The 13539-nt window shown below is 42.5% G+C and overlaps 2 protein-coding genes across 2 annotated transcripts; both read right to left on the minus strand.

Annotated features, from left to right (window-relative positions):
• Positions 1-4178: 4178 nt before the first annotated feature.
• Positions 4179-6685, minus strand: LOC4336484 (thioredoxin M2, chloroplastic-like). The gene is made up of 2 exons (NM_001419701.1): positions 6364-6685; positions 4179-4829 (listed from the first exon to the last, which is right to left on the minus strand). The coding sequence occupies exons 1-2, from the start codon at positions 6584-6586 to the stop codon at positions 4510-4512; spliced, it is 543 nt and encodes a 180-aa protein (NP_001406630.1). The 5' UTR covers positions 6587-6685; the 3' UTR covers positions 4179-4509.
• Positions 6686-6959: 274 nt separating this feature from the next.
• LOC4336485 (probable beta-D-xylosidase 6) lies at positions 6960-10682 on the minus strand. The gene is made up of 6 exons (NM_001419700.1): positions 9922-10682; positions 9159-9325; positions 8935-9032; positions 8328-8678; positions 7831-8247; positions 6960-7736 (listed from the first exon to the last, which is right to left on the minus strand). Exons 1-6 carry the CDS (start codon positions 10600-10602, stop codon positions 7138-7140), a joined length of 2313 nt encoding a protein of 770 aa, NP_001406629.1. The 5' UTR covers positions 10603-10682; the 3' UTR covers positions 6960-7137.
• Positions 10683-13539: the final 2857 nt, after the last annotated feature.

Genomic DNA, 13539 nt, shown 5'->3' on the forward strand with positions numbered 1-13539 from the left:
ATCTCTCTTGTAACCGAAATTCTTTCATGACTTTGACGATAATATCATCGAATTCATGGTTTATGACTTATGAAATTCTTCGACGGAAGAGGATTGTAGTATTTGTGACAGTTTTTATGGCCCGTACAGTTCGAATGGAGATAGTTCGTCTGCTCAGGATTGAGCAGACGTGCCCTAGCGTATGGCATGGCCTTTCTCAATCATCACTGCACTGCACACGCAATAATATAGGAGTATAATATTATTTTCTTTCCAAATTATGATTTCCGTTGTCACCGTGCATAGTTTATTCATTATATTTTCCTAGACTTATCATGTCCCTGTGGTTTTATCACTTTATGGCATGGTGCACTCGAATTATTCCAACAACTTATCAGGCAAAAGTAAGCAACGACGGGAGCCTCACAGGCTCTGTAGCCGCAGGTGTTTTAACAACAAGCACGAGATTTCCAATCTGAAAAGCTTGGAAAAACAGGTGGCGCTCAGAGTACCACCATACACCTCGCTTTGGCAGGTAGGCTCACGAGCGAGTTGTCGCGGTCACGGTCGCGTACGTACGTACGTGCAACAGCGTTGGGGGGCCAACGCTGCAATCAGCCAGACTCACTGGTTCTACGAACCAATGTGCCACCCGAAACAGGGCTGAAAGCAAAAGCAGAACCGCCAAGTGAAAAACCAGGGGTGGATGCACGCGAGCACGCCACGCCGCCGTGCCATCGAATAGCCCCCACACATCCTGCTCGTCGTAATCCGCTCCCCGACTGCCGCACGCGCATGTGCGCGCGCGTGATCTCTCGGCGCAGTAGCGGGTAAATTTCCGAGCGGTCAAACCGCCGCAGCCGGTATGGGACGCCCCGTGTCGGCGCCCAACCACCGGGACGAGACGGCAACGCCCCCAGGAATAAACAACGCCACCGAGATCCGGGAAAAACGAGAGAGGAAAAGAAAAAAGGAAATGAGAAAAGAATGCACAACTGGTAGTACGTTTGCTGGCGTTACGCTGCAGGGAAGCAACAGAAGCGAGCGCGTTTATGGCGCGCCGAACTCGTGCGCGCGGCGCGCCGTTGGGTCGTAGTCGCGGCTGATAAGCTTCGTCCGGTGGTTGGAGTGGGGCTCGCTCGATCGCTCGCCCGGTGGTTTCTTTAATCGGCCTCGTCCGTCGCGGCGCGCGTATGGCGTATGGCGTTCGATCGATCGGGGCGCTGGCGTGGCGTCCCATGCCACGGAGTTTGTTGTGGAGCGGATAGGATTAAGGCACGGCAGTACGGCACGGGACGGGACGGGAGAAGAGCAACAATGGCGTGTGGCGCAAGCGCAAATGGCACGAGGCGCGCCGGTTCGCGGTCGCGCGCGAGCAATGATTGGGAGCGGGAGCGTCCGGTAGGTGCGGGGATCGCGCGTCGCGATCTGCCGTTCGGCCACGCCGACGGCGAGGGGTGGGGGGTTTATCCAAACCACCTCGTGGCGCCGTATAATACGCGTCAACTTCACGAATCTACACGTATTCTTTCATTCCAGAGAAAGATATGCGTATCTATACACAGTGGTGAATTATGGGGGTGGGTCCCCAGGAGTTGCCTTCAAATCCACCAGGTCGATTTACTTGATCCAGACCGTCCCTTTAATTTGATGGATTAGATTAAATCCAATCCCTTCTCTCCCTGGTTACTACTATCCTATTTTTTTTCAAAAGAAATATAATGTAGAATCTATAAAATAGCGTTATCTAGTATAATATAGTGGAGAACATGTTATCTTCAAACTTTCTGACAACAATTAGATAGGAACAAACAAAACAGAAACATTGCACCGATAGAAGCTTCTTGTTTTGTTGATTATTAGGATGAATGAGTTCGATACAGGTCTCGATACCGTTAATTTCATAACAACTCAGTTAAAAAAAGTTTAAAGATAATTATTTTTTACTCCATTATGCTCTTCCGAGACTATTGATCTGAATGAACGGACTACGCAAGAAATAAAAAAAAGTAGATATAATTGTTTCTGCTGTAAATGTGTAATTGGAAAGAGGTGACATGGCTAAATCTAGCCCGAAGAAACAAAGTAAGGGGTCAGATTGGTTCAAATTCACCAGTTGGAGTTGGAAGCTAACTCCAGGGGATGTGCACCCGGTGATTGGGATACATGGGTGCACCTGATATGTTAAATTATGCCATGTTAAACATAGTCGACTGTAGATTTGTCATGTAATTTTGGGCGGGTTGTGCTACCTTATTAACTCCTTTACCTACTTTTAAAATGATCGTTTTTATATAAATCATAACTTTTTTTGTTTGTTTAATAATAAATTTTATCCCGATATTTATTAGTTGCCGACAATATGCATAACCGTTGTTTATCCCATCGGCTTGTAAGTTATCTAAAGCTCGTGTCTTTCTCAGAGCAAGAAACATAATATCCAAAGATGCAGTCGAGCATTATGCCAATTGAATTTTGCTTGCACCACCGCTAGCAAAAAACCACAACTAAAGATAAGCGCAAAGGTGATGACATTGCGACATCACCTCCAAGCATATCTGTGGCAACCACAAATGTCACTAATATCGGGCGAACGTTGTCATCGCTCCAGATCAGGTCATCCCAATCCACGTCGTTGTTGGAGGCACACCGACGCCACCATTTGAAGTGATGTGCCTTAGCTGCTTGTGTTGTTGCCGATGCTGTCTCCTGTACCCGCGAGGAGTGTCGAGTGATTGCCTCAGTCGTGCACCACTGTCGCCACCCTCATCGGCATCTAGATCTGTCGACGTCCATAGCCGTCTCTATGTCTGGATTATTTGGAAAATTAAAAATTCTTAAAAATATTATAGCTGCCCAATAAACATGGTCTTAAGGGTTTATTCAGATTGATGTCATTTAAAACCATACTATTATTGGGTAAAAGTTGACAATCATATAGCCACAGTTAATTTGTTACCAAAAATGGGTAATGTTTATGGAATTTTGACAACTTATATTGAGTCTACTCTATCAAAACTTGGCAATGTTACCAATTTGTAAAAATTTTGGCATTGCCAAATTTTGAGAATGTTTATTTTAGCATCAATCTGAACATACACTAAATCTCCTTCTCTACACTAGTTAGGTAATACATGTTGTATTGGTGCTAGGGCTTTATTGTTGATTTTTATCTTTTTTGCGCACGTTAGAAGATACATTAACGAATGCGTACTGTCATGTAATAGCAACAACAATAATAATAAAGGTAGTCTTGGCTGAAATTTTGACAAATTTACTATTTTAGAAAACTTATTTAAAAAACAAATTGTGTCAATAACTTATTGCATTGCAGAGTCCACGATTTATTTTTACAATAAGGTTTTTGACACTGTTTATTTTTAAATAAATTTTCTAAAAAGATTAATTTGCCAAAATTTCTGCGGTACTTGAGACGTGGGCAAGCGAAGGAAACGGATGGGGTACTTTCACTGGCTCGTTCAGTGCTCGGTACGACGGTACCCGTTACAGCTAGATCGAGGGACCAGCACTACGACCATTGGTTCGCCGCACTGAGACAATCTGGCACAGTGAGTCAGTGACACATGGCGCGCACACACGACACATGGTACAGGTGGATCGATCGATCGCCCGCAGTTTACAGCAGGGGCCCGCGGATTGTTTCTTGCAGTCTTGTCCGTCTCCGCGGTTTGTTGCCGCGGCCCTCCGTGAATTGATTGATTTTTGTTAGTATCGTGGTCCTTCGAATGCAGCAACGACGAATGTAGTTGTGTTCTTAACTTTTTCAACCTCACCATCTCGTTTTACATACACACGCTGTACAAAGGCTAAAACGGTTTATTTTTTTTTTAAAAAAATCTTCTATAAAAATGTTGTTTTAAAATAACATTAATCAAATTTTAATGTTTGTTACTAATATTATTTTTTTTTAAAAAAAAATCTTCTATAAAAATGTTGTTTTAAAATAACATTAATCAAATTTTAATGTTTTTTACTAATACTTAATTAATCATATGTTAATGGGCAACGCTTTTCTTTTATCCGGAGAGGTTGGGTCCGGAACACAACCAAAGAGTTTGGAACGGACTGCAGTTATGGTTGAACAGACGAAGAGCATAACATGCATCATGACGTAAGAGGGCAAGCTCTTGTTCAATCAGTGCATTCATATCCAACCATAGGCATCTAACACGACCATATACCTCAAGCACCTATTTGGAAGGAACATATCATAAGCAATAATATAGTGTAAAAGGGTAATATGTATCTTAACAGTCAATACCATACATATCTACAGCCAAAAGAATGGACACATGAAACCAGGCTTCCTTGCGACTTTCATGATTTCATCATTCAACCTGCATCCTCGAATTACATTTATTGGATGCTACCGAAAGCGATTCCCAATACTATCTATACACGTAGGCATATAAACATTGAGCATGGCTTCGACTCTTGAATGATCTGAAGTTCTGAAAGTTGGACGTGTAATGCTAACTGTTCAAAGGGTTCAGTTTTGGCATTTGCATTTTACCTCTCGACAAATTTCTCAATGGATGCGATCAGTGTACTCTCAGGCACAGCTCCAATCACTGCATCTTTCTTCTCTCCGTTCTTGAATATCATCATGGTTGGGATGCTCCGGACGCCATACTGACTTGCTATATCTGGATTCTCGTCAGTATTGAGCTTGTAGCATTTCAGTTTCCCTTCATACTCCTTGGAGAGCTTGCCAACAACGGGATCAATCATTTTGCAAGGCCCACACCATGTAGCCCAGTATCCAACAAGGACAGGAAGCTCGCTCTCCATAACAAGTGATTGCCATGTTGACTTCGTCACTTCTGGAACTACAAATGGGTGATATCATAATGAATGGTTCAGAACACATCAAATGATGCAACCATCGATACAATACCAGATAATCAACATCATGTAGATTGTAAAATAGCATAAATCCATCATATATATAAAAGCTCACTGTGGGAAAGGGTAGGTAAAAGAAAGCCGTAATGGTATATATAGCACTACGTTGTTTAATACATTCAAGGAGACATCTACAATAAACTGTGCTAAATTATACAAGTCAAATATCACAAATAATGTTCCCACTTTTCACTTCGTAAAGTACAATTTTCACATTTTTCTTTATCTTCTATTATTACATTCTATGCAACTATGCATTATACTGTATGAGTCTACACCGTGCAATTGTACACACCAATCAATTAGTTAATCCAAAGGTTTCATTGATGTGCCGTGAACTAAAGAATGATAAAGGCAATAAAATAAAGAAAAAAAAGGGGTAGAAACTACAGTTTGTAGAAGCAACATCACTAGCCTACTACAACATTACTGAATTTTTTTTGTATGCCAATGATATGCAATTCAAAAGACCAAAACCAACCAAATTTGGTTGATTTCTGGGAAAATAACATGGTTAAATTCCACCGAGTCCGAGAACTTATATTTTGAATAATATAGTGATACATTGTGTAACTGTACCATGTGAAACTTAGATGGAGCACAACTATTAAAAATTCATGCTTATACACCTTTCTTCCTTATGTGCAACTGAATTTAAGAAATCATTATCTTCCGCATGACAAGTGGACCAATGAGAGGCATAAAAGGAAATATATTAACACGCTTGATCAAGGAGGAAATTTATAGGATTCACCGATTCAGTCCTTTTCTCAGATTTTTAGATTTTTCCTGATTCTTAACACTGTTCTGGTGCCTTTTAAATCCCACTGATTGTTCTCGTATCACCCCAGTCTTTCTCATGCTTATATCCAAGTGCACAAAAAGGATATGTTAATCGTACAGCGAGCTAGTGTGCACCGATGGCTTGTTGCTGCATAATGCAGGTACTACAGAGTACAGACACATACTGACATACACAAGAGCTTCATTGGAAATGCCGCTGCAACTCTACACTTGAAGCACACTTCCTGCATGTACCTCACGCAGGCACCACACGATGCATTCATGCATGAAAAGAAGGCATGCGCACACAAGCAAGCCCAGAGGCATAGGCATATACGTTATGCTCAACCTCACACATAGTAGCCAAAATTCATAGTATCGCGTCCAAAATGAGATTGCATCTAACAATTTAATCCTTCAACCCCTTACCGACATGCTGCCATAGAGGAACTACGCCTAAATGACCGAGTCCCAACACAAATTCAGCATCTAAACTACTGACAGAAAACAAAAGAATTTAATCACCAGTATCTAGTAAAATGTTACTCATGTGAGAAACTGAGATCCATATCTATGCACCGATTGGATGAGGCAGTTCGCCACCTAATCTCGTAACAGATCAACATCAACACATACACGTCAGATTCAGCACGAGCAGAAGACCGGCGTGCATACCTTGGATGGATGTGTCCTGGCCCTGGACCGCGCACACTACCGACGCTCCACGGCCGCCACCCCGGCGGTTCCCGGCGAAACCGGAGTCCGCGCGGAGGGCCTGGTAGCGGATGCCGCGGGAGGGCGGGACCGCGCGCAGGCGGCGCGCGGACGAAGCGGAGGCGGAGGCGGATGCGAGGGGAGAGGAGCAGACGGCGGTGGAGGCGGCGAGGGCGGAGGCCATGGCGATCGAGAGACGGGGACGGGGGTGGTGGAGACTGGAGAGTTCGAGATGGAGGAGGCGCGTTTGTTGTGGTGCGAGAGGGAGACTTGCGGGGAATGGGATGGGAAGGAAAGGGAGAGGTGGTGGGGGTGTTCGCGTGTGGTGGCGCAGCGCTGCCCGCTTCGGCTGGGCCCCGCCGCCTTGCGCCTCCGTGGATCGCGTTTTTTGGCAGATCTGGCACGACATGCGCTGCGGGACTGCAGGCCGCGCGCGTCCGTGGGCCGCAAGCCCAAAAAACACCAAAGCTGTCTACTGGACGTCTAGTAGACGTCTGTCTGTTACTAATACAAGGGAGATCACAAAATCAGAACAGTAAAATGAGAGTTCAAATTCAGAACAGTTTGCCAGATTTTATTGATGTCATAAATTTTGCTGCAATGAGCAATCTTTTTTGCATCCAATAAATCTTTACAGGACACTTCTTGTACAGGTGTACAAGTGTAAACTTGCTGTCCCAGACTTGAACTCCGGACTGTAGAGACGGCAGATGTGACACAAAGGTAACCTCTTTGTCATGCCTCGATGAGCAACTCGTGCTCTTCGTCTCCCACCATCAGAACATGTGTTCCCAGGAACAGCACCCTTGTGCCTTCGGTGTTGGCAAAGCTCATAAGCTTGCAGGGGTCGACGGTGATCTCCACATCGGTTGATCTGCCAGCGGCAGTGTGCACACGCTCAAAGCCAACTAGCTGTTTTATAGGGGATCCTGGAAAGCTTGGTTTCGAACTCGCGAACAATAGAACGGCATGGCTCCCGTCCATGGCACCATCGTTGGAAACCGAGATGTGAACAGGAAATTGCAGCGCCTCGCATGAGGCAATGTCTTCAACTTGGACATAATCTACTCCATCCCTCCTTGTGTATGCAGGCTTTCTGCTGATAAGATCTGGAACTGACGAACGGGACAAGCTGATTTTCTTTGGGGCCTGCAAGATGCTGTACGAATATTTTGAGTAGCTCAAACCATACCCAAACCCATATACTACATCTCCAGTGTAAAATCTGTATGTTCTTCCTGGGTAACCACGTGACGCATCAGCTCTCATGTTCATATCATCCATCGGAACAGCAGTGAAGGATTCAGGGTACCAAGTTATGGGCAGCTTTCCTCCTATAATAACAGTGCACAAGATTAGCAACCGCTGCAAGTTTTCACTACACTGCACTCAAATGAGCTTTTCTTTATAAGAAATTTATTTACTCACCTGGGTTGTATTTCCCGAAAAGGATTTCTGGAAGAACATTTCCACCAACCTCGCCAGGATAACCAATCCAAAGAATGCTCGCAATACGTGGATCATGCTTTGCAAATGAAACATCAACAGGACCACCACCCATGAGTACCAACACAACGGGTTTCTTTGTTACACTGGCAACAGTATGTATGAGATCCATCTGCCTGCCTGGAAGGAGAAGGCTCACTCTATCATGATCTTCCGTTTCTTCAGTCAGGTTCAACCCAGCAATTAGAACAACAACATCAGCTCTCTTAGCTGCTTCAATCGCTTCACCAAATCCATCCGTTGAGTTACATGGAACATCCTTACATCCAGCAGCAAAGGTTGTTTTGGGAACATATGCTTGCATGCCTTTAACAAAGGTGGTAGAATGACAAGGGACACCTGGAGAAATTAAAATTACCATTAATGTATGTAAAACAGTAAAGTAAGACAGATTTTTTATTGATGTCAGTGGTAAAAACCTGTGTAGTCACCGCCTAATATATATGGATCATTTGCAGCTGGTCCAATAAGAGCAATATGACCAACTTCACTTCTCTTTAGAGGCAAAAAACCGTTATCATTTTTCAAAAGGACAGTACCCTGCCTTACAGCTTCTGCTGCAAGTTCCCTATGCTCTGTAGTGCACACATTGTTGGGTCCTAATTGTGTAAACCACTGATTCTCATTGGTCTTATCAAAAAAACCAAGACGGAGCTGAACAGAGAATAGATTAAAAAGGGCATGGTTGATATCTTCTTCTTGGACCTTTCCCTTCTCAATTGCCGACTTTGTATGACGAATTAGGAAAGAACCACAGTTGATATCCATTCCTTGAAGAAAAAAAAGGATCAGTCATCGATAGCACCTCAGCAAGAAATTTTATAGGCTTGCTTGAAGGGTACTCAGGACTCCGGAGTGGTTCTCAGATATTTCAATTTCAAGAAGGTGCTGAAACTTTACACAGGTGTCCCCTAATATATGATTTGAAATTGCTTATTGAGCAGAAAAGTTCTTTGAGAAGTCAAACTCCTAGTCTACAAAGACAGCAACTTGTTACAGAGAGAGAGAATGTCACAGGCCACCAACCTGCCTTAAGAACAACGGCAATTGAATCTTCATCTGATGCTGTGTATGTCTGGTTTTCGTGAATTATTGCCACAGCATCACAATCAGATGTAATATACCTTCAAATAATCAAATGGGCACACATAAACAGTAGTGCAGGTTTGGGTTGATATTAGGATTTTTTTTTCTGCCAATATCAGTATTCAAGGATCAAGTAATGTTCTGGGCAAGAGAAAGTAGTATACCCCTGGAAACCCCATTCATCTCTAGCCCTTTGCAGGATATCTTTGCGGGCACATGCTGGCACACCATTTACCTGGTTGTATGAACACATCAAGCAACTTGCACGACCTTCCTGGATGCAGCTCTTGAAAGGAGGCTGGTATGTGTCTTCCATATCTTGCGCATTAACCTGTCAATAACTAATGCCTTCTTGCTTATAGGTTCAAAAATCAAAACATTCTTAACCTGATTCCAAGCTTGCATTCTGATTAATGTAAAAAAGAAGAATGCGTTTTGATACTTTGGTTGAATATTGCACACCAAACAACAGGAAAAGGAAATTTTCAACTGAAGGATCAATCCATTTATTGATTCAATATCTCATTAGCATCAGGATAGACTACTCTTTTTTAAAGAACTTGCAGGAGATCTATGTGTTAATAAGGAGAAGGAAAGGGCTACACAACAGATGCACCCACTTTGAAACTTTTACTTCATGAAGGTGAATCCGCATGAAATTTTTGTGTGCATATGGACTGGTCGAGTACTGTGCTAGTATGATATCCAATATTCTATTATTAGCATGTTTGCACAAGTTCAGAAGATTCAACTGTGTAAGCATGAGCGCTGCTGTTGTGTCTGGCATAATTAAGGGGACCCCAAAAATTAAATGAAGGCATATACCGTAAGGGACTAACTACCGAGCAAATCTAATAAGGTCAGCTACTCCTCCATCAAGAAGCAAAATTGGTAAGTGGATTGTGAAGGGACCAAAACATTCATCACCTTGGCATTGAAGGTGTATCTTGTAAAGCCCCTCCATTTCTCCAAATCATAAGCGATGTAGTGCTTGCAGCAGGCGGAGAGCATCATCCTGCCTTCCTCTCCGTAGTCCCGCTGGAACCCTTTCACATACTCGACGGAGTAGGCGGAGACGACGGCGGGGTCCTCTCCCGGCGTCTCCTGGCCGCGGCCCCACCGTGGGTCGCGGAAGACGTTGATGTTGGGCGCCCAGAACGTGAGCCCGGCCTGGCCGGCGTTGTGCATGGCGCGCGCCTCCACCGCGATGGCCCGCGCCGCCGCGCGCCACAGCGAGCGGTTGAACGCGGCGGCGGAGAGGATGACCTGGGGGAAGATGGTCGCGGAGCGGACGGGGCCCGAGGAGAAGTTGACCCCGGGCCCGTTGTCGCAGACGCCGTGGAGGGACTCCGACCACCACTCGAAGGGCGGGACGCCGAGGCGGGGGGCGCCCGCGGCGGTGTTGGAGAGCTGCGCTATCTTCTCGTCGAGGGTGAGGAGGGAGACGAGGGCGCGCGCGCGGGCAGGGAACGGGAGGGTGGCGTTGCAGAAGGGGTAGGCGCTGGCCGCCGGCGAGGCGCACGGGCGCGCATTCGACGCCGGCGCGGCTCCATCGCCCGCGCCGGCGCTAGCGACGACAAGGAGGAGGAGCAAGGGGACGTTGGACATGGCGGGTTTGGGGCCGAATTTGGCTGAGCACACTGGCTTGAACCTCGCAGGTTGCAGCATTCAGCCAAAATATGAACGGAGTCTTGCAAGTGGGACCGATTGGGAGTATATATAGTTGTAAATTCAAATTGTCTAGTTTCTGCTGTCATTGGTCTTAGTTTATTGTCCTTTGGATAAGCTATGATTTGGATGTATCAGTTTTTTAAAAGTTTTTGTTGAACTGATCTCTTCATTTGGGTTTCGGAATTTATTGAATTAACAGCTCAGTTGCTTCAGTTAGGCATCTTCTTTGATAAGAAATTGCAATATTGGGTTGTTTGCTTGCTAAGGTGGACTGCTGGAGTGAGTGGTGGACTATTCTCCCATACACCTCCTGATCCCTGGCCAGCGGTCATTGTCTACGTCACGCTCCTTTTGGTTTATGTTCATGCTCCATGGAGTATAACGTCTGGTTTAGTTCCCAATTTTTTCTTTAAACTTTTAACTTTTTCATCATATCAAGGGTGTATTTAGTTCACTTAAATTTGAAAGTTTGGTTGAAATTGAAACGATGTGACGGAAAAGTTGGAAGTTTGTTTATGTAGGAAAGTTTTGATACGATGGAAAAGTTGGAAGTTTGAAGAAAAAGTTTGGAATTAAACAAGGGTCAAAACTATCCTACTCACACAAACTTCAGACTTTTCCGTCACATCGTTTCAATTTCAACCAAACTTCTAATTTTTTGATATGAACTAAACACATCCTTAATTTTGGGTTTGTTTGGTATGGTGTGAAAACAAATCCTATCAGTTCATATTAATGCAAATAAAATACGGTTACATCTTGGTTTGCTACCAAAAACTGGTAATAACGCTCTGTGCATCACAACCAAGATTTTGGCAACACCAATGACTTAGCACCCTTTTAAGTTTAAACTAACAATAGCATAAACAAAATAATTTGGTTTTTCTAGAACTCAAGTGTGGTCCAACCAAACCTTCTCAGATAGCGAGGCATGATCGGTGCTGCTCGAGAAAGAATGAGTATAGCAAGTTTAATAATATAATCCACTTCTAGCTTCAATCTATTATATTATTAAAACAGTATTGAAAGGAGGCACCATGTTCGCTGTGTGGGCTAGAAATTTCCACATTAATCAGAGAAAAAGAAAAAAAAGGAGAGTCTAAGTAGAAGTACAATTTAAAAATAGCTGAAATTCGGAATTAAAAATAAACAATATTGAAAGAAGTTTCCATATAAGAACCCAATACGAAATTAATCAAAATTAAAAATAAAAATAAAATAAAATCTAAAATTAGAAAAGGAAAGGAGAGTCAAAGTAGAAATACAATTTAAAAATAGCAGAAATTCGGAATTAAAAATAGGCAATATTGAAAGAAGTTTCCATATAAAAACCCAATACGAGATTAATCAAAATTCGAAATAAAAATAAAATAAAATCCAAAATTAGAAAAGGAAAGGAGAGTCCAAGTAGGAATACAATTTAAAATTATCTGAAATTCGAAATTAAAAATAAGGAATATTAAAAGAAGAGTCCATGTAAGAAACCAATACGAGATTAATTAAAATTCGGAATAAAAATAAAAATAAATCTGAAATTAGCAAAATAAAATAAAAGAAGAGTTCAAGTAAGAATACAATTTAAAATTAGCTGAAATTCAGAATTAAAAATAAGCGATATTGAAAGAAGAATCCATATAAAAATTGTTAATAAAACACCAAATATAAACCTAATGACGATTAAAAGGAGGGACGCCAGGCAGGCCGTGAAGCAAACGAGTAAGGCGGTTGCCGGGACTTCTAGAAAGTAAAAAAAATAAACCCCAGTGATAATCATATTCGATTTTTAAAATTTCAATGACAATAAAAATGAGAAGCAGCGGGCGTGGTGTATAAGAGTATAGTTGCAGAGCTGTCGACGGTTGACGGGACTTCTAGAAAATAAAAAATAAATTCCGATTTTTAGAATCACAATGACAATAAAGAGTAGGTGGCGGACGGGCTGTAGAGAGGCATAGTGGCATCGTTTGATGGGACTTATAAAAATTATAAAAAATGAAATTACGAGTCCAATTTTTAAAGGTTCGGAACTTCTAAAAAGTAAAAAAAACCAATGATAATTATGTTCGATTTTAAAATCTCAATGACAATAAAAAAGGGAGGCAGCGGGTGAGCCACAGAGGAGTACAATGGCAAAGCCGCTGACGGTTTGGCGGGACTTCTAGAAAGTAAAAATGAACCCAAACAATAATTATGTTCGATTTTTAAAATCTCGATGACAATAAAGAGAAGAGACAGTGGATGGGCCGTAGAGAAGTATAATAGCAACGTTTGATGGGACATCTAGAGATCATAAAAACGAAACCCAACGTAACAACAAACGCTAAAAACTATAAAATCTAATTTTTAAAAGTTCCAAGAAAAATGAATAGAAATAGTGGTAGATCGAGCAAGCAAATAAAGAAGATGATGACATAAGGGGTAGCAACTGGTGTGACTTTTAAAAACTATATAATTAAAAATACAAGGATGATAAGATTTGGTCTTTCAAAATCTTAGGACAATGAGATAGCTATTTAATAAATTTTAAGTAAAATCATATAAAAAATATATGATTTTGTTTTGGTGCTAGCCGCGCAATTGCGCGGGCCACCCAGCTAGTTCATCTATAGCTAATCTAATAGCTAATTCATACAATACTTGTTTACTATACTATTAATATATGGTCTCACATGTCATACTAACATTGCGTCTTGGAGTCCGCGCTGTAGCTGGCTACAGATTTGTAGCTCGCTGCTCTTCTCTCTCATCTTTTATCCCATTAAAATATGTTTATAGCTGGCTAATAGTCTGCTATTGTACCTGCTCTTATGCTCAAATTTGGGTACTCCGTATCATTTACTCCACTTTAGTAACCTTTAGTTGAGGTGTTAAAAG

The sequence above is a fragment of the Oryza sativa genome, chromosome 4, assembly GCF_034140825.1.
Source record: "Oryza sativa Japonica Group chromosome 4, ASM3414082v1".
Lineage (NCBI taxonomy): Eukaryota > Viridiplantae > Streptophyta > Magnoliopsida > Poales > Poaceae > Oryza > Oryza sativa.

Excerpts from the sequence above, each read along its gene's own strand:
- LOC4336484 (NM_001419701.1), bottom strand. The coding sequence starts at position 6,586 with ATGGCCTCCGCCCTCGCCGCCTCCACCGCCGTCTGCTCCTCTCCCCTC. Across the intron at positions 4,830-6,363 it reads CCAGGACACATCCATCCAAG|TTCCAGAAGTGACGAAGTCA; the intron begins GTATGCACGCCG and ends ACCCATTTGTAG.
- LOC4336485 (NM_001419700.1), bottom strand. The coding sequence starts at position 10,602 with ATGTCCAACGTCCCCTTGCTCCTCCTCCTTGTCGTCGCTAGCGCCGGC. Across the intron at positions 9,326-9,921 it reads GATACACCTTCAATGCCAAG|GTTAATGCGCAAGATATGGA; the intron begins GTGATGAATGTT and ends AGTTATTGACAG. Across the intron at positions 9,033-9,158 it reads GATGAATGGGGTTTCCAGGG|GTATATTACATCTGATTGTG; the intron begins GTATACTACTTT and ends GATTATTTGAAG.